Below are 25,724 nucleotides of genomic sequence, written 5' to 3' on the forward strand. Positions count from 1 at the left end.
GTCCAGATTGACAGCACATCTACATGCAAGACCTATAGTTACCAGTTCTTTAACATACATGTAGAGTGGACTTTAGTCCACATCATGAGAGTATTTCCCTCTTAACTCATGCTATTGGCCGGTTGGTGTATCGCTCCTCCTCCTGCGGAGGGCTTGGATTGGGGTGTCTGGACTGCAAAACATGAAGGACTATTTTTACATCTCAAACGTACACTGACTCATCACACATTACATTATTTTTCTCATAGCTGCAGTGTATGCAGGAGAAAATATATTTTTTGTTTTGGTTTTTTTTTTCAGTGCAGAGGCCTTTTTAAAAAACATTTTGGTCAAGACACAAAATGCAATGCAGACCAATTAGCTGTGCCAATGCTTGTTATTTGGGAGATTGTCTTAGCACCAGGGATTCTTTGTCGGTACTTACTGTAAAGCGCTTGGAGGCCCTGAGGCCAGCGAGACTATGATAAGCCGGTATCAGCCAATAGGGTTGTAATATAATGCTTACCGGTGATAGTGTTTTCACTGAATACATCGAGCCATGCCTCTGCGTCCTTCGGATCAGGCTGGTGGTTACCAGAAAGTTGTCTCCACTGCTAGCATCTTAAATGATCTGCAGGCCACAGGAGTGAGTCCTGGAAAGGACAATGTATCCCTCTTCTATTCAAGGTGGAGAGCGTGAGCTTCGTCGGAGTGGGTTGAAGAACATCTGATACCCACAGTGCTTATTGTAGGGGTGGGTGAAATTTGCGTAAGTGCGTTACGCAAATCTCCACGAAGCGGTAAAAAATCTCTGCGAACCCGCAGAAATTCTGCGGACACGCAGAATTGCTTGTTCGCGATGCTTTTTTCCTGTTTGCGAGCTCGGGGGGAAATATCTTGCGAACACGCATTTTTAGAACGCAAACAAGCAAAAAAAATTGCAAAGTCGCGGAACGCAGAATTTTGGGCAATTTTGCGTTCTCCGCGGAACGCGAAATTACCCAAATTCCACAAGCGGAACGGGATTTACCGCCCAGGCCTAGCTTATAGAGCATCTCCCGCAGCCATGGTCTATCACGGACTCAGAGTACTTGCTCACGGTGATGTTCCTTGTTTAATCCGGCGAATGGGGGTGCAGGACAGCACCTCTGCCCGATGATTTTGAGAAATGTTTTGAGGCTCGCCTTGGTGCCAGTTGCCATATTCACTCTTACCCTTGCCCTGGCATTGACTTCCTTTCTCCCACGTGACCCGTTGTCCTCCATCTTGAAAAGGTGTCATGAAAGGGCTCCCGCTCCACGGAGAGCGTATGCTGTATCCCTGCCCCCTCACCACCATAACATAGCGGTATGGCGCTTCCGTTAAGCCTTCATCTCTGGCCTAGTAATTGGGAGCCGTGGGATGTGAGTGAGCGATGTAAGATGCCAGAACAAACAGTGTTCTCTCCGGGGACCACAGGTACCTGCAAGCTTTACTTGCTAATTGGCATCAGTTAAGGAAGCGAAGTTTGCACAAATTAGGAGGTAATGTCACCAGAGAAGCAGGTTGTTTTACCTACGTGTAGCGAGTCTCCACGGGGCTGGTCGATGGCGAGACATTTCACGTGTCACTGGGGCGCTGTTTCTATGGAAAGGTGCGTGGGTGCAGCGTTCTTTGCATTGCTGCCCCCTGTGGTCACTGGTGACAGGTCCAGGGGTGGAGCTTCCTAAGGCGATGTTAGTGAGTACGTACTTGTGAGTACCTGTGCGCCACAGCCCTGTCCTCGTCGATCTATATGTTTTGAAGTTGCCCAGCACATGGTACATTGCTTGTGACAGCGTCCTCCTGTAAGGAGCCCTTACGAAGAATATATGGTCGGTCGCCGTCTGGGACACTTGTGGCCCTGTTGCTTTTCTTGGCATTATTTGTGTAAATTATAAAATTGAAGAATATGAAATTAACTTGAGGCCATTCTCATTCCAAAGGCAAGTGAAGGTTAAGAATTGTAGTCAATGCATATGTGCCCTGTCTACAAAACACACAAAGGCAAATTTCCCGAGCTCCCAAGCCGTGGATATCCTTATTTACAGGTCATGCCTTCAGCTAGGGTACCATCAACCATCAATACTCACACTTAAGCACAATCAATGCAATCTACCAATGGAGCGTAGATCCTGGAAGGTGTGCCAGCTCTGGTCTGCACAAATAGTTAATTCTTGTTTACTAGCTCTTCAATGATGCAAGGCCTGCCCTATTGAGCCAATATTTTCTGAAGAATGTAAGGTGACCACTGAGTGCCTTTCTCCTGCCCATTATCAATGCAAGCCAACTGCCCTTTATGCAACCAGTTATGAATGGAGATGCCGAAGTTGTAGATTTTCGAAAATGGTGATGCTCTTGGCACGCCACTAAGGATGCTTGTGCACGCTCTTCACCAATTAAGCTCGCAGTATTTCTCAGAGTACCTGAGAAATTAAAAACTGCAAGACCCAGACCTCAAAGAAAAAACAAAACTGGCCACACTGAGCACACTGGACATGGGATAATTTGAGACTTTGGACTCAACACACACGTGAACATTTGCACCAGACTGCAGTTGACACAAATTCTACATCCCCCCTCATGCTGGAGGAAAGAAAACACATGCAGCCCAATGAAATACTTTCAAATTATTTAAATGCCTGTTTGTCTGAAGATCACACTACTAGAACCAGCCAAGAGGAAAAACCAGTTTAGCTGCACATCCTGCCAGCCAACGAACATGGGCACAGTCCGACTGCCTATTAGTGTGGTTGGATGAATTGATGTGATTGTGTAGGCCTTTGGAACAGAGCATTTCAGGAGAAGCAAAGACAAAGAGCAATGTACACCTTAACACTGTTGTTTAGTTGTGTTATTTATCATTTTATAACAATACTCTGTGCGCCCTAAGCACTTTCTGGGCAGGAGTTCCAGTGATGGCATAGAACTTCCACCTGGAATCTTCACTTGATAGGAGGGTAAAGGGTCCCCATGGATGAACGCTTGACTGAGGTGAGGTCTTCTCGGAGGAGTCCTCTGAGGAGGCCTCACCGGATTCAAAGAACCTTGGATCCCTCCAGTGTGGGAATGGAGACCTCGCTAAACAGTATTTCTTACATCTAGCCATAGACGACTCTACACATTGGGGCCGATTCACAGAACTAATCTGAGACAAAATCCTAAACTTACTACTTTTGGTATTCACAGAAGGCATTTAGTTGTAGTAAATTTAGGACTACTAACTTTACTACTACTAACTTGAGACAAAATTCTAAACTTACTACTTTTGGTATTCACAGAAGGCATTTAGTAGTAGTAAAGTTAGGACTACAAACTTTACTACTACTAACTTGAGACCAAATCCTAAACTTACTACTTTTGGTATTCACAGAAGGCATTTAGTTGTAGTAAAGTTAGGACTACTAACTTTACTACTACTATCTTGAGACAAAATCCTAAACTTACTAATTTTGGTATTCACAGAAGGCATTTAGTAGTAGTAAAGTTAGGACTACTAACTTTACTACTACTAAATGTCTTCTGTGAATTCCAAAAGTAGTACGTTTAGGATTTTGTCTCAGATTAGTTCTGTGAATCTGCCCCAGAATATACAAATGTTTACATTTAATCATCCTCCTAGCGTGGGCCTGTGAGGACATATCGACACTTCTACAACCTTTAGCGATGTTACACGTTAAGAACAATCCAGGCTGCTCTGAATCAACTTCAGGCTTTCTCGCTGTTCCCATTTCCAGGAGTCTCCAAGGGAGGAGAGCCCCCACCCGTGCCCTACAGCGAGCCCTTTTCTTTCTGCACAGACAGGGTGTAGTGCTGCATCTAAGGTTCTGTTGCGTTATATGTATGCACATATACGTGTATCAATGTTAATACTGCACAAAGCTATCTATAACTCAGTGAAGCGCTGTGCAATAAAAGTGGAACTAGCGTCTGCATAGGATACAAATTATTGGTTTCAATCAAAAGTGACTCAGGATTAAGAACTGGTTTGACTATTTCTGATGTCTGACGAGCTGTGATTGCCATTGGCTACCAACTCTTCGCCTGTTGTTGCGGTGCCGAGGTCGAGAATGAGATGCATTGGTTCACTTCACTCTACAAGGCATACGTTACCAAATAGACTGATGGATATGGTCCTCCGCTTACATTAATAGATCAGTTATTCAACATATATGCTATTTTATTGTGGTTGTGATGCGATATGTGAGACCGTCATGCTTCCAGTTATAGTAGTCTGTGTGGGCAGTCTACGTGTAACACCGGCTGGGAGGATACACGTTTCAATCAAAAATAGATGCACTGCCGCTGGGTCTGCAGCAGGCCCTAACCCTGGTGTTTGGTTTCCCGCATTAGTTGTGTTGGACACCTTATTCCATCGGTTCTTTCTTGCATGTCAGGAGACCCTGGGGCTCTGTTGGGAAGGCTGCAGCTGTATACGGTGGTTCCTGGAGGACACATTTTGACTTATTGAAACTGAGCTCGCGGCGGAAGCTCTCAAAGTGGCCGACACGTTCAAGGCAAGCTAGGGCGCGTCAGTTTAGATATAGATGTGGTTACAAGCATGGAGTGGAGACGTGTGACTAGCAGGTGTGTGCTGCGAATTTCCAAAGATGGTACTGGCCAGACAGGTTTAGCACTTCCACTGAGGTCACCAGATTCAATTTACATACACGCGATGACCGGTCACGGCATGGATGGACACAGCCCCATTCATGAAGAGGTAAAAGGCTTGTCACAGTGGCAATTTGTCGTGGTCATGGTGAATGTAACGTGGTTTTATCCCAGAAATTACTAAGGTGATGGCTACATTTTCTATAAAGAAGCCATCATGGTTAACAACTTCAGAAATTGAGAAAATGTCCTAGATTCACAGCACACCTAATGACTTACCTGACTACGTGGACTCTGGTTTTTGTTCATTATCCCACCAACTGGGACGCCTATGGCTAACGAAGGCGAGCAGGAGCCTCTCGAAGGCACACACCGACTGACCAGTGGAGCATGAAGTGTATGTGGTCAGTGGAGCAGATACCATAAGAAGCAGTTCTGTACTTATATTTGAAGCTGCAACCATGAAACTCAGTTCTATGTGGTTTATTTTTTTGGAACAATCAATCGATCTGAGATTAATCTATGGCTCTTATGCCTTTTAATTTCCCTACAATAATCTCTGGTCATTTTTTTTTTTTTTTTAGGAGGTCGGTGGAGAATTTGATTTCATTCTTTTTTACCTATATATGCAAAGCCCCCCTTTGGCCCATAGGCTCCTTCCCCTATTGTAAATGTTTGCCTTTCGTCATTGGCTATTTTTTTTTGCGCTGTGCCTAACTTGGACCATCATATTTACCCTTACCTCTATATTTCAAATTTTTGAGCTTGTGTAATGTTGTTCTCCCATTGTCAGTGCCACAATATTTTTGTAGCTCGAGTTGTATTGTGAAATCCAGTTGTGTGAATGAATCAGTGGCCTGGAGCATCAGGGCTAAACAGGGGTTAATGTGTAAAAAAAAAAAAAAAAATGTTAATGCCGGGGCTCTCATCAGGAGGAAGCAGTCCATTTCTCCTGATAGCGCCGCCTAAAACAGAACCAACTACTAACCATGAAAGTGTGGAGAGGATGTGGCATAATGACTAGAGCTGCCGACTTCAGAGCTGCGGAACCAAGTTCGAGTCTCGGCGTTGGCTCAACATCCTGAGATTCTGGGCAAATCACAGGGGGCCAGATGTATGACCAGATGTACGACTCGCTAAAAATTGCGACTCGCAAAATAGTGTTTTGTGACTCGCTATTAGGAAGGGACTTTCCCTTCCTAATAGCGACTCACACGCCATGTATGAATGTTTCCCCAGGGACCACAACCTGCCCTTAAAAATAAAACAAAAACATTTCATTTTTTTTTTTTAAATGCATGCTGTTTTCCTTTAAGAAAAACGGGCTGCATTAAAAAACTCTGCTTTATTTAAAAGCAGTCCCAGACATGGAGGTCTGCAGAGCCCTGGGAGGGCCAGCCATTGGGGTCGTAAATTGCGAGTGACTCATTAATATTCATGAGCCTCGCATTTTGCGACCCCATTGGGAATCGCAAACAGTGTCTCTGACACTGTTGTACATTGGCAATAGCGACTCGCAATTTGCGACACACCATTTTTCGAAAATAGCGAGTCGCCAATGCCAATGGCCGTACTTCTGGCCCTTAATCTCCCTGTGCCTACCATAAATAATTGTGTCCTTAACTGGTGCTCATATAAAAAAAAGCGCTGGTGTTAAAGATTAAGTGCCAGTGCTAGGCACTGCAAACCACCTGCTCAAATTAAGCACTGGGGTCCCCCATCTTCCCAGGCGTTGGGAAATGTTCCTCTTGGCATTTCCCAGCGCATCCGGAAGCTCGGCTGCGATGCCCTCTCAGAGTACCTAGTATGGGGGAGGTGAGGGAGAGTGTTGGACGGGTTGGGGGGGTATGTATGGTGGAGGTTGTGTAAGTTCTGCTTATCTCTGTAGTTCCTCGCTGCTGCTGTGACAGATTAGAGCGGTTCTCCGAAGGGTTCGTGACTGTTCGTGCGACAGTGTGCGGAGCTGTTTAAAGCTTGACAGGGAGGCTGGGCAGACAAGACAGCTCGCGCGGAGGGTGGGGATGGGGTGGATATTGGGAGGAGAGGAGCAACAGAGGCCTATTCAAGGGGTGAATAAGCTTGAAGGATGTGAGCCGTCCTGTAATTTAGGGGGGGCTCGTAGAACGCAAACATAGCTGCCAAGCCCCAGGTCCATGCGTGACCAGCTGCTGCAGTCCAGGGGGCTTATTTACAAGCCCCTTGCGCCACTTTTGCGTCGTTTTTAACATGGGGAAAGTGACGCAAAGGTGGCGCAAGGGGCTTGTAAATCTGCCCACAGGTTGTTTTGTTGGTTTTTTTTTTTTTTAATGCAGGGACTTTCAGTCTTATTTACTCCATTATAAACCCAGGTCGACAAGTCCCATAGCTCAACACAAAAAAAACTTGCACTGAATCGTCACATCACTTGGCAGCTATGTAGAATCGTTTATTTGGTGAATACACTTCGAGAGGGAGGGTGATATTTTTTGGGGTGGGAGGAGTTTTGTATAGCGCGAACTCGGTGAAGGTATCCGAGCGCTTTACATGAGCAAAAGTTGTGTTACAGATGGACACATTCCTTTTGTCCGTCACGGGGAGATGAAGAGATTTTGCCCAGAATCACAGGTTGTTGAGCGTCCCTGCCGAGATTGGAATGGGGATCCCCAGCTTCGCTATCGACCGCTCTAGCCTTTGGGCCACATGGGTGTTAGTTTGTGGACATGTTTATCTGAGGATATTTGTTTTATGCTGTAAAATGTGGTATTGCATGTTGAAGATGTAATTTACAATGAATAAATTCCTGTAGACGTAGGTATCCTTAAGGTGGTATTTATTAATTATAATTAGATAAAAGGAATATACAGGAGTAGGAATCAGGCCCCACCGGGAGCAGCATCCAGCTGCTCAGCCCACTCAATCAAACTGACCACACATTCAAATCATGCACACAGTAACATTCCAATGACATCATACATACTCAGGCTGAGCAGCAGGGAATAATATGATCAGGATGCAACACATCTCCCTCTTTTATAACAATGAAAATAAAAGAGAGAAAGTGAAACTAATTACAATATGTCCTGATGGTGGTAAAATCAGGATTACTAATTAGCAATATATAGAGAATGAATAACTGTGAAATTATATCATATCAGGATTACTAATTAGCAGTACATATAAATGAATAACTGTGAAATTATTTCATGAATTTAGTAATCAAAAATTTGATGACTAATTATAAGTAATATCATGAAATAATATTATATCATTACGAAAGATGAATATTGGAATGATATCTTCTCGTATAAAACCAGAGAGTAATCATATACTACCATTCCTCATTACAAATAAAAAACCCAACTTATCACTAATCACGGCAATTGGCCAGACTGTCATGAACAGCAACAAAAGGGAAATAAATTAAACAAGGTGACGTCCCTATAGAATAACATTTTTAGGACGTAGGAGTTATCACGTTATTCAAACACTTTTATATTAAGTATAATGAAAATTACGCATAACACCTAATGCATGGGTATATGGTTTCCTAACAACTCTCTGCAATTGAACACCTCTTATTGAAAAGAGCACTTGTGTGGTTCAATAATAAAAACGAGAATAATTTTAACTGAGGACTCTGTTGCCTCATATAATAAACATAACTGAGGAAAATGGAGCATCTCAAACCATGAGCACGTATGTGGCTCCGTAATATATGTATCATATAATTCCAATTGGAGAACTAAACTTCTGTAAATATAGGAGCACCTCAATCTATGAGCACGTATGTGGCTCCGCAACTTATGCATCATAAAATTCCAACTGGAGAATTTAGACTACTGTAAATATAGGAGCACCTCAATCTATGAGCACTTATGTGGCTCCACAATAAAATTTTATACACATTGAACTCCTCAATGTTTAAGTAATATATGTAGACTTTGCACTATTTTGCAGTAAATTGTGAACTCCTCTATTTTTTATAATAGAGCACTATTAATTAAGTGGTTCATCAATAAATTTCAATAACTTGCAGTAAATTGTGAACTCCTCTATTTTTATAATAGAGCACTATTAATTAAGTGGTTCATCAATAAATTACAATAACTTAATGAACACCTCAAATTAATTGAGCACTAATGTGGTTCATTTACATTAATAAATTTAAACTTTGTTAGAACTCAGCATAGTAAACCTGACTCTTAAAATCAAGCATTAAATAAAATAATATAAATAAACTAATTCATCAATTTCAGTACTCAACTATCCAAGCTGTATATAAATAAATAAATCATTCTGAATTCAAATTAACCAAAAAACCAATTTCTCAATTGCAGTAATTAACTGTTTCATAAATCACTAGAACATAACATGTACATTAATGTTTATATAACTGTGACTGATGGAAAATAAGAATTTAAAATAATAAAAGTAGTCACCGTTGTCATATTAATTGTAATGAATTGCGAGGCTTGAATATTAATAGTACCTTGTCTCTTGAAAAATAAATGAAAATATCTCAGGTACTTGCAGGGTTTAGATTAGCATAGCGTGTCAATCGCTGTGACACGATGATGAAAACGAAAGTAGACACCCAGATAAGGAAAAACTTCATGTCAGAAACGCTGTTGGAAATGAAAGGCTCGATCTATGACTCATTAGCGTATTAATTGTCTTTTACATCGGAAAACTCTTGGAAAATGATGATGGCACGCAGCAACCTTCACACTGTCATGTCTTCGCCCCGATGGCTCACAATGAAATTGCACTTGATGAAAGGCAATGACTCATAGGCTGAGAAGATGTGTTGAAACAAAGGCGGTGAGTCATAGGCTGACATCACGGAAATAGAACCCGAGGAGAGCTCCCCTTCGCCATCTCCTCGGGACACTCTGAAGACGTCATCATACAGCGTGAAGCAGGGGAAAGGCAAGGATCTCTGGAAACCAACTGACAACTTTACCGTCATTCCAAACAGGACGGTGAGTGTCAGAGTTTCAAATGACAAACGAAGAAATTACACTGAATGTTACAGCTCCATTGAGTTTAGCGCGCTGGCACCTGTTAGGTTGATGGCTCTGGCAGACAATTACCTCTTAAACACTGCTCAAAATAATTTCCGGTTATAAAGAAAATCGGAAGCTTCAGAGTGGAAAGAATTTCGCAGCGTGTACACAAGCTTGTAGATAATGAATTAAAAGGCAGTTATCTTTCCATGAACACAGCGCTCATTTGTTTCACAGCTGCAATTTACTTTTAAATTGTCCAGATTTCTGTCACAATTATCTTCACATGTTATAGACAAAATGAAAGCAGCTGCCTCAAATAAAATGCTTAAAAGTTCACATCTTTGCCCTTACAAAAATAGATAGTCATTTAAGTTTGGTTCTGAACACCATAGCACGAAATATATTTAAGTTTTCCACCGTTTTACTCTGACACTTGTCATAACTTGAAATTTTGACGCTCTTGCTAATAAATTCGCTATTTTAAAATTTAAAGAGTTCCACCAAGTCCAACGCTTGAAACATACCTTTATAGATGTTTCCTGTAGGCTGTCAGATGTGTCATGACACCGGTGGGGCATCAAAAAGCGTTGCTTGTCTTTATATAAATTCTTTTCTTCATATCTTGTAGTTGTAAATTGTAAATTTAGTTCCTTTACGCGTAGTTCTTTCTCTATCGTCGCCATTATTGCATGTTGAAGATGTAATTTACAATGAATAAATTCCTGTAGACGTAGGTATCCTTAAGGTGGTATTTATTAATTATAATTAGATAAAAGGAATATACAGGAGTAGGAATCAGGCCCCACCGGGAGCAGCATCCAGCTGCTCAGCCCACTCAATCAAACTGACCACACATTCAAATCATGCACACAGTAACATTCCAATGACATCATACATACTCAGGCTGAGCAGCAGGGAATAATATGATCAGGATGCAACATGTGGTATCAGAGCAGCCCTGTCTCATTAAAGCAGCCTTTTCACAATTAATGAGGTGTTTGTGTGTTGTGTCACCTCACCCGACAAGTTAGCTGTGAACACTGATGGTAAACGTTTGGTAGCCGCCAGCCTGGAACAGTGACGTGTGTTATTTGTGACAGCGGCTTTGGCTGATGTCGCCGTGCCGGGGACACCGGGCCGGCATCTGGTTGTTTACATGTCCGGCCCCTTCCAAATCTGTCGACGAGTGTGCTTTGTTTTTCTGGCTTGTTGTTTTCAAGTGCCTCGCTGGCCAGTCAGGGAGAGGCCTTCTCTTGTCTGGGCCACTGCGGGTGATTTCACTGTTTTGTCGCACCACAGTTGTGTAACGTCCTCCCAGACCGCAGATGTGAGAGGGGAGGGAAGGTGATGTGCTCAGTACAACACATGTTTTCAGTCTCTGTAGGTGACAGGATAGCTCTGAAGGTTGAGCGCCTGCTGTGTTTGTGAGCTGCAAGTGACAGATTTGAACTCCTGCTTTGGAACCTTTCTCCTTTCATCCTTCTGATATTGACGAAGGAGTACAAATCTGGTGGTTGGTAAAGATCACCTGTTCTTTAATGGGAAAGAGAAAAAATAGTTTTTGTGAGTTGTGTGTTAAATAAATAGCTAAAACAGCTTACAATATTCAACAAGTACCTCCCTCAATCAGGACTAGCATCTAAAACATTGGATTCTTGAGTTATTTTGGACTATGTCCCAGGTTTACCAAAAGTAGCCTTTATTGGGACCCATCTTGTAATTTTTATTTCTGGCGTCAGGTTTTATTAAAATTATATATATATAATATACTTAGTTATAGGGACTTTCAGCCATCCCTCTTTATCCTTTGGGCTTTTATTGTATCACTCACATTTTCATTCTGCTCACTGCAGCATACAGCATGGGAAAGCGGGTCAGCCCACTTCAGTCACTGGCTAACTTGAATGTGATTGACAGCATCCTGCCCTTTCACAAGGAGCACATCATTTACAGCCAGATTCATCAAGCGAAATGCGATCGCAAAAGGGCCAGATTCTGAGAATCTGGCCCTTTGCCAGTGCAATTTTTGCATTTGGGATTCATCATCCCAAATGCAAAAATCGCTAATAAAGAATTCGCAAATGTGCGAGGATTAGCATTTAAGGAATTTCTATTAGATTCCTTAAATGCTATTCATGAAACATTTAAAAATTGCGAATTCGCAATTTAGGACCAATATTTACCACGAAGTCAAACCTCGTGGTAAATAGCGAAAACTTAGAAAAATGCATTTAAATGCATTTTTCTAAGTTGCATGTTACACACACACATGTCCTTTGGACATGTGTGTGCACAACATCAGTGTAAATTCACATTTCAGGGGTGCTACACGGTATCCTTTGGACACCCCTGCACCCTTGAAATCGCATCCTTATTTGCGATTAGCAAATTGCTAATCGCAAATAAGGAATAACTCCCCAATCATTCCTATGGGCCTGTAGCCCATAGGAATGATTGGGGAGTTATTCCTTATTTGCGATTAGCAATTTGCTAATCGCAAATAAGGAACATGTAGGAATCGCAATATTTTTTGCAATTCCTACATGAATCCCGTTTTGCAAGTCCTTAATAGTGATTTCTTATGAATCGCTATTAAAGACTCGCAAAACGGGTCTTTGATGAATCTGGCAGTTAGTTCCTTTCAGTGTCAGACACTACTGTGGCAACATGTGATTTAAGAAACCAAAAATAACTTTATTATTAGTCTAGGTGTTTTTTCGTGTATTAGCAAGTACACAAGAGCTCCCAAAACAATAAAGTTTTTCAAAAACACATGACAAAATACCAAGCGTTGTTAAGGACTGGCAATCAACGCCAGGCCTATTAGTTTTGCCAGTGCTTGTTCTACACTATCTTACATTTTCTTTCTGCTTTGGTATTCCGGTGAGTTTTTAAATCTGCGTCTCTTCCTGTTTGTATTTCCTACCTTTATCTTTCCCTAAGCCCATTGACTTTGTTTTGCTGCACTCTTCTTCCTCGGTGAGTAGGGTCCACTCTTGGGTTGTAAGTGTTACGGAAAAAACAACACACAGTCATGGCAAAAAAGAGGCCGATGGTCTACCTTTTGCGTTAGTTGTCACAGTACTTCCCTAGTTCCTGGTTTGACCTGGCTGACCCCCAACACTTTTACCATTGATGAACAGGAGCCATTTTGAAGTCGTGATTCTTTGTGGCACCCACTTTTCACGCACTTTGAGAAGGCGGTGAAACCTGAAAAAGGGAGGTTTTAGTTAAGACAGCTGACCTGAATCCCTAATTCTTGTGGAATTTGGACATAGCTACCCTTAAAAGATTTTATGAACAAGATTTGCAGAGTTCTTTAGCATTTGGTTTTAGGAAAAATCAAACTAGCTGCTTATGCCTGTCATTAACAAGAGGATACTGCTATCTGGCTGGCTAGAGATAAAAAACATATGATTGGTCGTTGGGCGCATCTTTAGGTATTGTTTTTTATTTCAGTAGTTGCATATATTACTCAAGCACTTATGGCCATGTTTATTTGTGTGGTCCCCACAAGTGGTGAGGAGGTACTGGTACCCAAGATAGACAATGACTTTTTGTTTCCTCATTTGTGTCTACCATCCAATCATTGGAGAGCATGTTGATGTCTGTGGGCATCAGGATTGGTGGGAAGCTACTGGTACCCAACACAGACAATGTTTTTTCTCTCGTCTGTTATGTCCAGTATCCAATCACGGGTGGGCATGTTGAAGAGTGGGGGCATCAAGACGGGTAGAGAACTACTGGTACCCAAAAAAGAAAATGTTTTTCTTTCATCTGTTGTGTACAAACGATGGTGGGCATGCTGAAGATTTGGGGCATTATTGGAGGATATCCGAGACCTGAGCATCATTTATTAAGAGGTGTTTATTTCTTTCCAGCGAACAACCCTATGTTCGGAGTGGAAGACGCCAATGAGGACACTATCGGGGTCCTGGTGCGCCTCATCACAGAAAAGAAAGGTGAGTGGCAGGCAATGCCGTGAAGGGTGCCGAGTAATACCTCAATAGAGCCACTTCTGTATTTGTGTGCCGAAATCCGAACTACAGTATCTACGCTTGGAAGCAGATAAAAGCTTCTAGGGTGCTCTAATTAGCCTATCCTCCACTTAGTGTTGACCACAAAGCATTGATAACCTCACGGGTGATTAGCTTTGCTTTATAAATCCTGTTTGATTGATTGATTAATTGATTGATAGATGTGGCCTTCAGCTTCTCCCCGGCTCCTACACCACTGTCCCTGCTCTTACCGACTATACTTTGGGCCTGATTTAGATTTTAGCGGATGGGTTATTCCATCACAACGATGACGGATATCCCGTGCGACGATATATAAAAGTCATAATATCCCATGGAGTTTATATTTCGGCGTATAGGATGTATGTAACCGTTGTGACGGTGTAACCCGTCGGCCAGGATCTAAATCAGGCCTTTTACCTTTATGTGCTTACTGCTCGCACTGGAAAGTTACTGCCCTTCTCGTTGCAGAACAGATTCTGATGGTAGGCTGGAGCCTGCACATTCCAACATCATATTGTGGCCTCTGGTACTGGGAGACCTCTACAGAAACAAAGAGAACAGTCTCCTGGTGATGCTCTCAGCCAGGTGTCTGATGTCCTCTCTGAGACACCACCTTCTCGCACGATTACATGATTGAATTTGTGGTCTAACCACTGCACCGTGTTGCCCACATATGACTGAGTCTGTTTGCACTTAGCTTTCTGCAGATACGATCTGCACCTCTGGACCAGTCCTCGCATCCCTGGGATCCCACTTGCTTCCTCTGGGACTTAATACTGATTTTGCTAGACTTGATTCATGATTCCCTTTGGACATAATGAGCAAAATGATCTTCTAGATCTCTCCGCGTGCAGTGGACATCTGATCTCGTCTCTGAGGCAAAGTGATCGCGCATGCGATGGGTGATATCACCATGTGCAATCAGGAGGAATTGATCATCGGAGACCACATGTACCCATCAAGTACATTTCACACAACCTAAAAAAGCCTTAGGGAGGAAAAAGCTTCATTGTCATTGGATAACCCCAACACACAGGTGACACCCGTGAGGGGACCCAGTCGAAGGAGAGCTCCTTGTAGCGACCATGTCTTGCTTCTATCCCCTCAGTCCCCTTTTCTCTGATCCTAGATTCTTAACGCAAGGAGCAGCGGAGCCTGCCTTCTTGTCTGCCAGTCTCTTCAACGCAGCGAGAGCTTTTATCCATAATTTGCTCTTTGTCACAGAATTGCTGCTGGTCCCCCGTGCATGACATTTAGGAATGGATTGCACACAGCATCCCTCAATCTCATGCCTGCTGGAGTGCTACCCATGGCTGTTGCTGCAAGCAAGCGGTGCATTGATCCAGCGCCTACTGCCACTTTGATGCCCTTTATTTTGATGTGAAGAAGAACCAGTGGTTGAGAACGCCCTCGGTCCTCATCTTCAGCACTGTTACAGGATGAACCGCACTCGAGCTCAAACATTTATTTTGCTTTAACATATACTCTCTAGTTTTAATCTGGTTGGGTAGTTTTGTCTAACACAAACTGATATTCAGCCCATATGCTGGTTCAACTGTATTTGCTGTCCTTATGTGCCTGATGTGCACCCGGTCCAAGTATCTGCCTGTCTCCAAAAAGTAAGGCTCGCCTACATGCATGAGAAGGACACATCCACGGCTCCCATGTTTGCACCCAAAGGTTGACTTTAGAGCATCCTTAAGACAAAATAAAAAGAAGCTACCTGCAGTCTGCTCAGCTGCAGATTCGGAGGCAAACTTGCCACTTCTTCTAGGACATGAATGTACGAATGTGCGGACTCCAAAACTCTTGCCATCGGACATTTTACACACAACATTCTGGAGCTCCTTAACTCTTGTAGGGACTGAGGGGCTTATTTATGAGCCCTTTGCGCCGCAGTTGCATCATTTTTTGTGACGCATCAGTGTACAAAATGCGCCAGGTTGCAACATATTTACAAAGTGACGCATCTAAGTAGATGCGTCACTTTGCTACATTATACATGCATCAGGTATAATGTATGCAGGGTGGGCGTTCCCCCGCAGAAAAGGCTTATAGAAGTGTTGCACTGAAACACTTCTAGGATGCCACTGCCTCAAAATCTTACTCCTGCCTCACAGCAGGCATACGTCTGACACAGGCACTTTCACATAGGGCTTGCCCCATGTGAAAGGACATATTGCTGGAGTTGCGTCAGTTGTCAGACACACCCCAGCACTGTGCCACTTTGCAACCTACAGATACGTCAGGAATACTGACGTATCTGTAAATCCTTGCGACATGGAGCGCCATAAGGTAAATACGGCACATACATAATGTCGCAAGGTGGTTGCACTGAAATGTGTTGCATCGCTGTTTTCACGCAGCAATGCAGCACTTTTCATCATGAGGCGCTGAATCTTTAATATTTTTGTGATCTCTAAATCTTTTTCTGCCACTCACCACTATACCTGCCTGCTGCATGCTTTACCCATTGCTTAAACAGCTACGAAGTCAAAGTTGCACTGGTTAAAGCTATATATATATTTTTTAAGTTACTACAGTTTTGCAGCGTGAATCTTTCTGGATTCACTATGCTGTGCATTATTCCGCGGTCTTGTGGTTGGGTCCGGATTCGTAGTCTTTTCTTTGTTTTTTTTTTTTTTTTTTTTTTCTTAGCCCAGGTGGGCGTCGGCGTCACACCCCCTTGGGTGTATTTCCGGTGACGTCGGCATGCTTCCTGCGGAAGCTCCCACTCTTGGGCGCCATCTTCAGATTCTTTTTTTCCGCGGTCGGGTCTGGATCGTTCCCGTTTGGGCTCCAGACATTTTTGGAGAAAGAAGAAGGAAAATACAGAAAAGACGAGGAGAAGTCACCTGAAGACTCCAGGGGACCTCACCGACGAAAAACAAGCAAGGATAAGGCGTTTTCCATCGAGATCTTCGACGACCGTCGACGAACACGCGACCAGAGAGGCCCTGGACGCTAGAGGATGGACAACACGCCGTTCAAGTTCTGCCGTAACTGCCACCACAAGTACGCGCAGAAGGACCAGCACCCGGTATGCAACCTTTGCCTACCGGTGGACCACGAGAGCGGAGACTGCAACGCCTGTTCCGCCTTCACCCCGAAGACCCTTCGTGTGAGAGAGAGGCAGAGGGTAGCACACGCCGCCCTGCAGGGGAAGGCCCCGACTCCGTCACTCTACGAGCTGGGGATGTCCTCCGAGGAAGAAGACAACGCTGCCGCCGAAGACGACAGCTACACGGTCGTAGAGACCGATTACACGAAGACTTCTGACAAGGTAGGAGACTCTTCGGCCCCCAAGAACCCGAGAGACTCTGAGTCTAGAAAAATCGAGGGCAAGACCCCGAAAGCGCCGACGCCCAAAAAGGCGGCGTCCGCGACTACTCCCAGGCCCAGCGGATCCTCCGAGAAGGAGTCCCCGGCGCCGAGAGCTGCTGATCAGCAGAAAACGTCGAAAATCGTCCCCGAAAAGGATCGATCGACGAGGGAGAAAGACCCGAAACTGACGACGACGACCAGAGACCCGAAATCCGGTTCGACGTCGAAAACTTCGACTCCGAGAGGCACGGCGACGAGCCATCCGTCGAAGAGAGCGGCCGACCCATCCGACGCGGAACACGCGGCCGAGATGGAAAAGAAAAGAAGGCGCCTCGAGGCAGAAATGGAGAACATCATGCAGCGGAAGAAAGATTTCGACGCAAAGATGAAAGCCTTCACGATCCCTCACAAGACCAAGCCACCAGTGATGGAGGTGGTCGAGGAGGAAGAAGAGATCGCCGAGGTCACCGAGCAAGACCAGGACGTCGAGGTGCTCGACGACCAGGAGGAGTACGAGAATCCCTACGAAGGTTACAGCTATGGGGAGGAAGATGAGGGCAGGACAGACACTGAGTCGGCACCCTCTGACCTTCAGGAGGTAGATTACATCGATGTCGACACCGACAGCCCGGAGGAGGTGGTCGACACCTACCCCTCGAGGCCCTCGCCGCCGGACGACATCGGGGCCTACAACTCGGTGATACAATCTGCCGCAGCAGCTTTCAAGCTCAAGCTTGACGAAGAGAAGCAGAAAGCAGACTTCCTTCTGGAAACATTACTCCCAACACAAACGAGGAGCCAGTTCCTTCCAATGCTCAAGAGCGTCTTGGCTCAGGGGAAGGAAGCTTTCAGGGAGCCCGCAACATGCAAGGCAGTAACTCCCAGAACTGAGAAGAAGTACAAGCATGCCACAAAGGACCCGGCCTACATTCAGGGCACGGTCTCCGCAGACTCCATTATCACGGCCACAGCAAGGAGGAGGGCTAACGTACCCACTACCTCGGGCCCACCACCGGATAAGGAGAGCAAAAGGATGGATCTGGTGGGCAGAAGGATCGAACGGAATGCCGCGACCCACTGGCGCATGGCTAATTCCAACGCCCTGATAAACAGGCACATGTACCAAATCATGGAGGGACTGGGGCAGTTGGTGAAGGACTTGCCCCAGGATGCCAGGCAAAAAGCCGAAAAGCTGATTGAAGAGGGGAAGAATGCGGCAAATTCTTGCCTTAAGACGGCCCTGGATGGGGCAGACACCGCCAGCAGGCTCATGATGATGGGCGTCACGGAAAGGAGGCACGCCTGGCTCAGGATATCCGGTTTCAAACCGGAGGTGCAACACAGCATCCTGAACACACCGTTCAACGGCAGCACGCTTTTCGGACCAACAGTTGATGAACAACTCAGCCAACTGAAGAAAGATAACGAAACAGCAAGATCCATGGGGGCATTGCAGTTCAGAGGGAACAAGAGGGGCACCCCGTCACGGAGGCCCGGCGGGAGAGGCGGAAACCAGCCAGGTACATCACACCAGGCTTTCCAGCAAACGCACCAGGCAGACTCGCAGACTCAGCAGGGTCATCAGAAGCAGCCCTGGCAGTACCAACAAAGAGGCCAGTCCTTTCGAGGGAGAAATGGACGGGGGCAAAATAGAAGAGGGGGCCAGCAGCCCACCTCCAAGTGACTTCAAAAAACTCCGTGTGCCCGCCCGCAAAAAAGAACCCAGGGGGCAGCACGTACAGATGGGTCAAGACAAACTAGACACCTACGACCACAGGACACCAGTGGGAGGAAGATTAAGATACCACCTCCAGGAGTGGAGAGAAATCACATCAGACAAATGGATCCTCAACATTATCCAATTCGGATACTGCATAGAGTTGGAGGGGAGGCCAACAAGCAAAAAACCAAAAAGGAAACCACTAGCAGGCAAACAGCTACAGTGCCTTCAGGAAGAAGCAAAAGAACTCCTGCAGAAGCAGGCCATAGAACGGGTACCCTTCAAGGAAAGAAACACAGGAGTATACTCAACGTACTTCCTGGTACCAAAAGTAGACGAGACAATGAGACCCATTCTCGATTTAAGATTCATGAACAAATTCATAAGAACGCAGAAATTCAAAATGACCTCCCTGCAAGAGGTGCTCCCACAATTGCAGATCGGGGACTTCATGGTCACTATAGACCTCAAAGACGCATACCTGCACATCCCAATGAACAGAAAGCACAAACACATGCTCAGGTTCACCGTCGGAGAAAGCCACTACCAGTTCACGACACTGGCCTTCGGTCTAAAATCGGCACCAAGAGTGTTCACAAAGTGCCTCGCAGCAGTCGCAGCGCACCTAAGAAGGCAAGGGATACACGTATACCCTTACCTGGACGACTGGCTGGTGAAAGCAAACTCATACCACAAATGCAAGCTGCACGCACATACAGTGACCAGCACGCTCATAAACCTGGGGTTCTCCATCCATTGGAAGAAATCATCAATGGAGCCAGAACAAGTGAAGATCTTCCTGGGAGCACAGATCAACACCTTACAGGGCAAGGTGTTCCCCAGCGAGAAGAGGGCGAGGGCGCTGGTGAAGGAAACTCGCCTCTACCGGAAGGGACAAGCTCGGACAGTGAGGACTGCGAGCAAGATCATGGGGATGATGGCATCATGCATCCACCTGGTACCGAATGTACGACTCCACATGAGACCCATTCAAGAATGGCTACAGGAGCAATGGTCACAAGCTACAGGCAGTTGGGAGGATCTAGTGGTTGTAACGCACGAAGTGCAGAAGGAGATGACATGGTGGACCATGGAGAACATAGCAAGGGGAAAGCCTCTAACGCCCCCAACGCCAACAGTGACCATCACCACAGACGCATCCCTGAAGGGATGGGGCGCTCACATGGAGGAGCTCAAGGTGAGAGGACTGTGGACACCGACGGATGCCACAAAACACATCAATTACTTAGAGTTGAAGACAATCTTCCTTGCACTGAAAGCCTTCCAGACAAGACTGTACAATCACAAGGTGTTGATACAAACAGACAATACCACTGCGATGTTCTACATCAACAAGCAGGGGGGCACCCAGTCAGCCCCGCTTTCAACGCTAGCACAGGAGATATGGAGGTGGGCAATCCCTCTCAAGATAGACCTGCTGGCCATACACCTGCCAGGGAAGGACAACATACAAGCAGATTGGCTCAGCAGGCAGACTTCAGCATCCCACGAGTGGGAGCTCAATGCTCAGGAGACAAGGCACCTATTCGACAGATGGGGAACTCCATCGGTGGACCTGTTTGCCACACGCCAGAATGCAAAATGCCGAAACTTCGCATCCAGGCAGCCCGAGGAGGGGTCACTGGGGAATGCCCTATGGATAGATTGGTCAGGGACATTTGCCTACGCCTTTCCCCCGATACCACTGATGCACAGAGTACTGAGCAAGTGCAGAGCGAGCAACATGACACTGATACTGGTCGCACCACAGTGGGCGAGGCAGACATGGTACTCGCAGATCATGGAGATGACACAGTGTGCACCCCACAGATTCAGCAGGAGGAAAGACTTACTCTCCATGCAGAACGGAGAGGTGCTGCACCCAGAGCCAGAGAGCATGAGCCTAGTAGCGTGGCTCCTGAGGACATAGAGTTCGCACATTTAAGGTTGCCAGAAAGTACACTGAAGGTCCTGCGGGAGGCAAGAAGGCCTAGCACTCGGAAGTGCTATGTGGCGAAATGGAAGAGGTTCACAATATGGTGTAGACAAGAAAGGCTTCACAATAAAATGAAGAGGGACTCCACAGTGCTAAAGTACCTGACGCACTTGCTAGAGAAGAACCTTAGCTCATCCTCCTTGAGGGTTCACTTAGCAGCGATAGTCGCCTACACAAGGGGTGAAACGTGCAGGAGTTTCTTCACATCACAGGTGGTGAAGAGATTCCTAGAAGGGGCGAAAAGGATCGCACCGCCCAAGCGGGTGCCGCCACCGGCATGGAACTTGAACATAGTCCTAACGGAACTCATGAAAGAGCCCTTTGAACCGCTCCACAAGGCGTCCTTAAAGATGCTAACTATGAAAACAGCTTTCCTGGTGGCAATAACGTCCCTACGCAGAGTAAGCGAGCTTCAGGCTCTGACGCTGCAAGAACCCTACATACAAATACATAATGACAGGGTTGTGATGAGGACTGACCCAAACTTCATGCCGAAGGTGGTATCTAAATTTCACATGAACCAGTCTATACAGATACCGAGTTTTTTCCAAAAACCAACAACTGCGGCAGAGCGAGCTCTGCACACCCTGGACGCCAGAAGGGCAGTCATGCACTACATCGAAAGGACGAAGGGACACAGGAAGACAAAACAGTTCTTTGTGTCATTCGCCAACAGTTACATGGGAAAAGCAGTAACCAAAAAGACCATTGCACGATGGATCGCACAGACAATCCAACTCTGCCACAAGCGGGCAGGACAAGAGCTAGCAGAGGGGACACGTGCCCACTCCACTAGGAAAAAGGGCGCTACAATAGCCTTCCTGGCTAACACACCCATACAAGACATATGCCTGGCGGCAACATGGGCTTCGGTGCACACGTTCACGAAGCACTACTGTGTGGACATACAGATGAACAAGGAAGCTCAAGTTGGACAGAAGGTGCTACAGCACATATTCAATACCCAACGCTCATCTTCCACCCAACCGCCACAGAAATGAGAAACCGCTACAAAATCTATGCACAGCATAGTGAATCCAGAAAGATTCACGCTGCAAAACGAATAGTTTTCTTACCTGTCGGTGTAGTTTTGCAGCTTGAAGATCTTTCTGGATTCACTAGCGAACCCACCCACCTCCGCCAGAAAGATGAGGCTGGAGAGAGAAGAGGTGGTTAACATAAGAAAGGATATTTAAGAAGTACAGAGCGGTAAAATACCAACTAATTAGAACATTGCCATTACTTCGGAAACGAAAGAAACACGGAAAAAAAGAACCCGAAGATGGCGCCCAAGAGTGGGAGCTTCCGCAGGAAGCATGCCGACGTCACCGGAAATACACCCAAGGGGGTGTGACGCCGACGCCCACCTGGGCTAAGAAAAAAAAAAAAAAAAAAAAAACAAAGAAAAGACTACGAATCCGGACCCAACCACAAGACCGCGGAATAATGCACAGCATAGTGAATCCAGAAAGATCTTCAAGCTGCAAAACTACACCGACAGGTAAGAAAACTATTCGTTTTTATTTTTCAAAAGCAAATTCATTCAGTACAGTAATAAATACAGAAATATGATCTACAGAACGGAAAGTATAAGATCTAATGGAGTAAAGGACATACTTATATATATATATATATATATATATATATATGTAATCAAGGCCAGGATTGGCCGAAACGGGTAATGCTGACAGAACCTCATTAAATCAACTTGAGCAACAAACCGTTGGTGTCCGTGAGATAATCCTTTTGCTATTACAAAATTGCACAACGTAAATTGTTTCTTCAGTGACTTTAAAGTGTCATATGATTATCTTGGCCTATAATAGTCCTTTCTTTTAGACATCTTGATCTGTATTACAAAAGTACTAATTATAGCATTAGAGCCCACCGTAGCGGATTGTCCCAGCCATTAAAGGCCCGCTACAGCATTTCAATGAGGGCCTTTAACAAGGGAGCGGGCCTTCAATGGCCAGTAGAGCCCGCTACGGAGGACTGTAAGACTATTAAAACATTCCACCCCTAGAGGGCAGAATGTTCAATTTTTTTTAACAAAGGCCTCATGGAGCCCGGGGGGATTGAAATCAGCAACAGTTGTGAACAAGTATTGGTACGTTGAAGCTCCGGGCTTCTTCCGGCCATTAGAGGCCCAGAGCACTCCATTGTCTTCAATGGAGCGCCCAACATTCCAGTGTTCTAATATAACTTCATTCCAGTAGCTGAAGAGTCTCTGGGGTTCACGCAACAAATACAACAATTTCCTAGTAAGCAAAGCTTGCAGCATCGCTGTTATTGAGTTCTCCCTGTCTTTGCTTCCCCTCAGAGAATGCAGTTGCCCTAGAAGAACTGCTGAAGGATTATCAGAGTAAACAGATTGTGACGACCAGCAGCAAGCCTCCGAGCAAGTAAGTGGCAGCAGATAAGTGTGCGCTGCTTGTGTGTGCATTATCGCTGCGATGCATGGCTTGTTGTTCACAATCCAAGAGTTTGTGTGCCTGATGAAGGTCTGACGGGTCGCAACGTGTAAGCTAGCATGGGACAGAGAGACGCCCAGCAACAGAGCAGTATTCCCTGTTTGTAAAGGAGTGATTGAATACTTAAAGGGTTCACAAAGGATCATGGTTTAAGTGAGGAGGGGTACAGGGAAAGTGGAGGAGAGGGATGTGCTTCTATGATCTGGCCTCCTGCATGAACACCCGAACAACTCAGCCCCTAAGTGGGCTTTCATGAAAGGGATCTACGACAGCAAGAATTTGTATTCACACACTACATTTCTGCAAACGTATGTTTCTTACTGTCAAAACTCTAGGCCTGATTTAGATCTCGGCGGACGGGTTACTCCATCACAACGGTGACGCATATCCTGTCACCCGAAATATAAATCCCATAGGATATAATGGGATTTATATTTCGGCGGATGGGATATCCGTCACCGTTATGATAGAGTAACCCAGCCGCTGAGATCTAAATCAGGTCCTCTGTCTAGTCATTTTATCTCAAGAGTGAGCAGGTTACATTTCCTACCTCTGCAGAGCTCACCAGTAGGATATGGGATTGGAGGTGAGCAGGAGAGACGGCAGAGAGAGGGCGTAAATAGGGACGGATTAGAAGGGCTAAAAAGGATTAGGTCCAAGAAAGACCGAAGCATCTGAGAGGGAAGATTGGGAATATGACGAGGGAAGAGTGGAGAAGGGTATAAGATAGCTGGCTGAAGGTATAATTAAATTGTATTTTAATAAAGTGCGGCTGTAGTGTTTTTTATTCATAACAATGTAATGTTTTTACATATTTACGTGTTTAGATAGCATTGTTTTAACCTAGCATTAGCATGGCGCTAGGAACCACTAGGGCACAACTAAGGCCTAAACTAGATAAATACACCAACAAAAGGGACGAGTCTTCAGTGTATATGACAGCTGTTGCTAATACTCAACACAGTTGAACAGCTAGTAATTTGCCTCAGAAGGATGAAAGGGTGAGTCTTCTCTGCATCGCCTCTCTGACCTATAATAGTAGTGAATAGAAAGAGGAAGGAGTAAAACTAAAAAGGAGAATAAGGGAGTAGATGAGGAAACAGAAAAAAACATATTAAAGAATAACAGAAAATGGGTTTGACTTTTGTCAGGACCTACATGAAGTCCATCTTTCTGGGGTCAATTAAACAACTTCAATTTAGGCTGGTGATAACTTACCAGCTGTGCTCTGAGACATCTGTGCGCAGTGGGCATTATGCCACTGAACTGTTCCCCTGACTTTGCCAATTCATTGCTCTGAGATGGGAAACAACCTTTACAACGCAACTTTTACAACGCACTACCATTACAACGAAATTTTTACAACGCAAAAACCATTACAACGCATGTATTTACAACGCATGTTTTTACAACGCAGGTACCTTTACAACGCATACCATTACAACGTAAGTATTGGTAAGTATATAATTATATTTAAAATGTTATATGTTTGGGTTTTTTTTTAGGGGTATTTTTATAATTATATTTAAAATGTTATATGTTTGGGTTTTTTTTAGGGGTATTTTTATAATTATATTTAAAATGTTATATGTTTGGGTTTTTTTTAGGGGTATTTTTAGGGTTCAGGGTCAGTTTTGGGTTTTTGGGTAAAGGGGTATTTTTAAGGGTTCAGGGTCAGTTTTCAGTTTTTTGGGTAAAGGGGTATTTTTAGGGTTCAGGGTCAGTTTTGGGTTTTTGGGGTACAGGGGTATTTTTAGAGTTCAGGGTCAATTTTGGGTTTTTGGGGTACAGGAATACAGGGTAAAAATAAAATAAAATAAAATTAAATTTAAATTAAATAATTAAATAAATTAAATTTAAATTAAATCAATTAAATTAAATTAAATTAAATTAAATAATATTAAATTTAATTAATTTAAAATAAAAAAAATTATATATATTAAATTAAATTAAATAATATATTTAATTAATATAATTTAATATAATTAATTTAAATGAAATGAAATTAAATTAAATTACATTAAATTACATTAAATTAAAATAAATAATATTAATTTTAATTAATTTAAATTAAAAAATTTAATATATACTTAGCAATACTTACGTTGTAATGGTATGCGTTGTAAAGGTATCTGCGATGTAAAAACATGCGTTGTAAATACATGCGTTGTAATGGTTTTTGCGTTGTAAAAAATTTGTTGTAATGGTATGCGTTGTAAAAGTATGCGTTGTAACGTCATACATCCCTCTGAGATGCCACCATGGTGTACCCTTCTGCAGCACGAGGGTCCACCATCCCAACCAGCTGTAGGTCATGAAAACCACATCAGCAAATAGCAAAGGCAGACCAGGGGGTTAACTAAGAGGGTTATGACTATGAGACACACAGAAGCAGGCTGTCTCCCTAGGTATTATAGTCTATAAGGCCAGCCTTCCTGTATATAGAAGTCTGCGGAAGCAGTTCTAGTGGGACATACATGGGCCAAGGTAAGAAAACAGAGCTCTAGAAAGTCAGAAATCTGATTACGGCACATGCTGCGATGATCCATAGAAATCCAAGAGGAATGCTGTATGTTAGAAAGGTTCAAAGCAAGACAG

At 44.4% G+C, this 25,724-nt stretch overlaps 1 protein-coding gene across 3 annotated transcripts in view; it reads left to right on the top strand.

Moving 5' to 3' along the window:
• Positions 1-25,724, top strand: part of RELT (RELT TNF receptor) — a 183,532-nt gene that overhangs the window by 116,839 nt on the left and 40,969 nt on the right. For all 3 annotated transcript variants that reach the window (XM_078658555.1, XM_078658553.1, XM_078658554.1), the window contains exons 7-8: positions 13,478-13,558; positions 22,976-23,057. In XM_078658555.1, the coding sequence (XP_078514681.1) occupies positions 13,478-13,558; positions 22,976-23,057 (163 nt within the window). The remainder of the gene's footprint in view (positions 1-13,477; positions 13,559-22,975; positions 23,058-25,724) is intronic.

Source organism: Lissotriton helveticus, chromosome 8, assembly GCF_964261635.1.
Source record: "Lissotriton helveticus chromosome 8, aLisHel1.1, whole genome shotgun sequence".
NCBI lineage: Eukaryota > Metazoa > Chordata > Amphibia > Caudata > Salamandridae > Lissotriton > Lissotriton helveticus.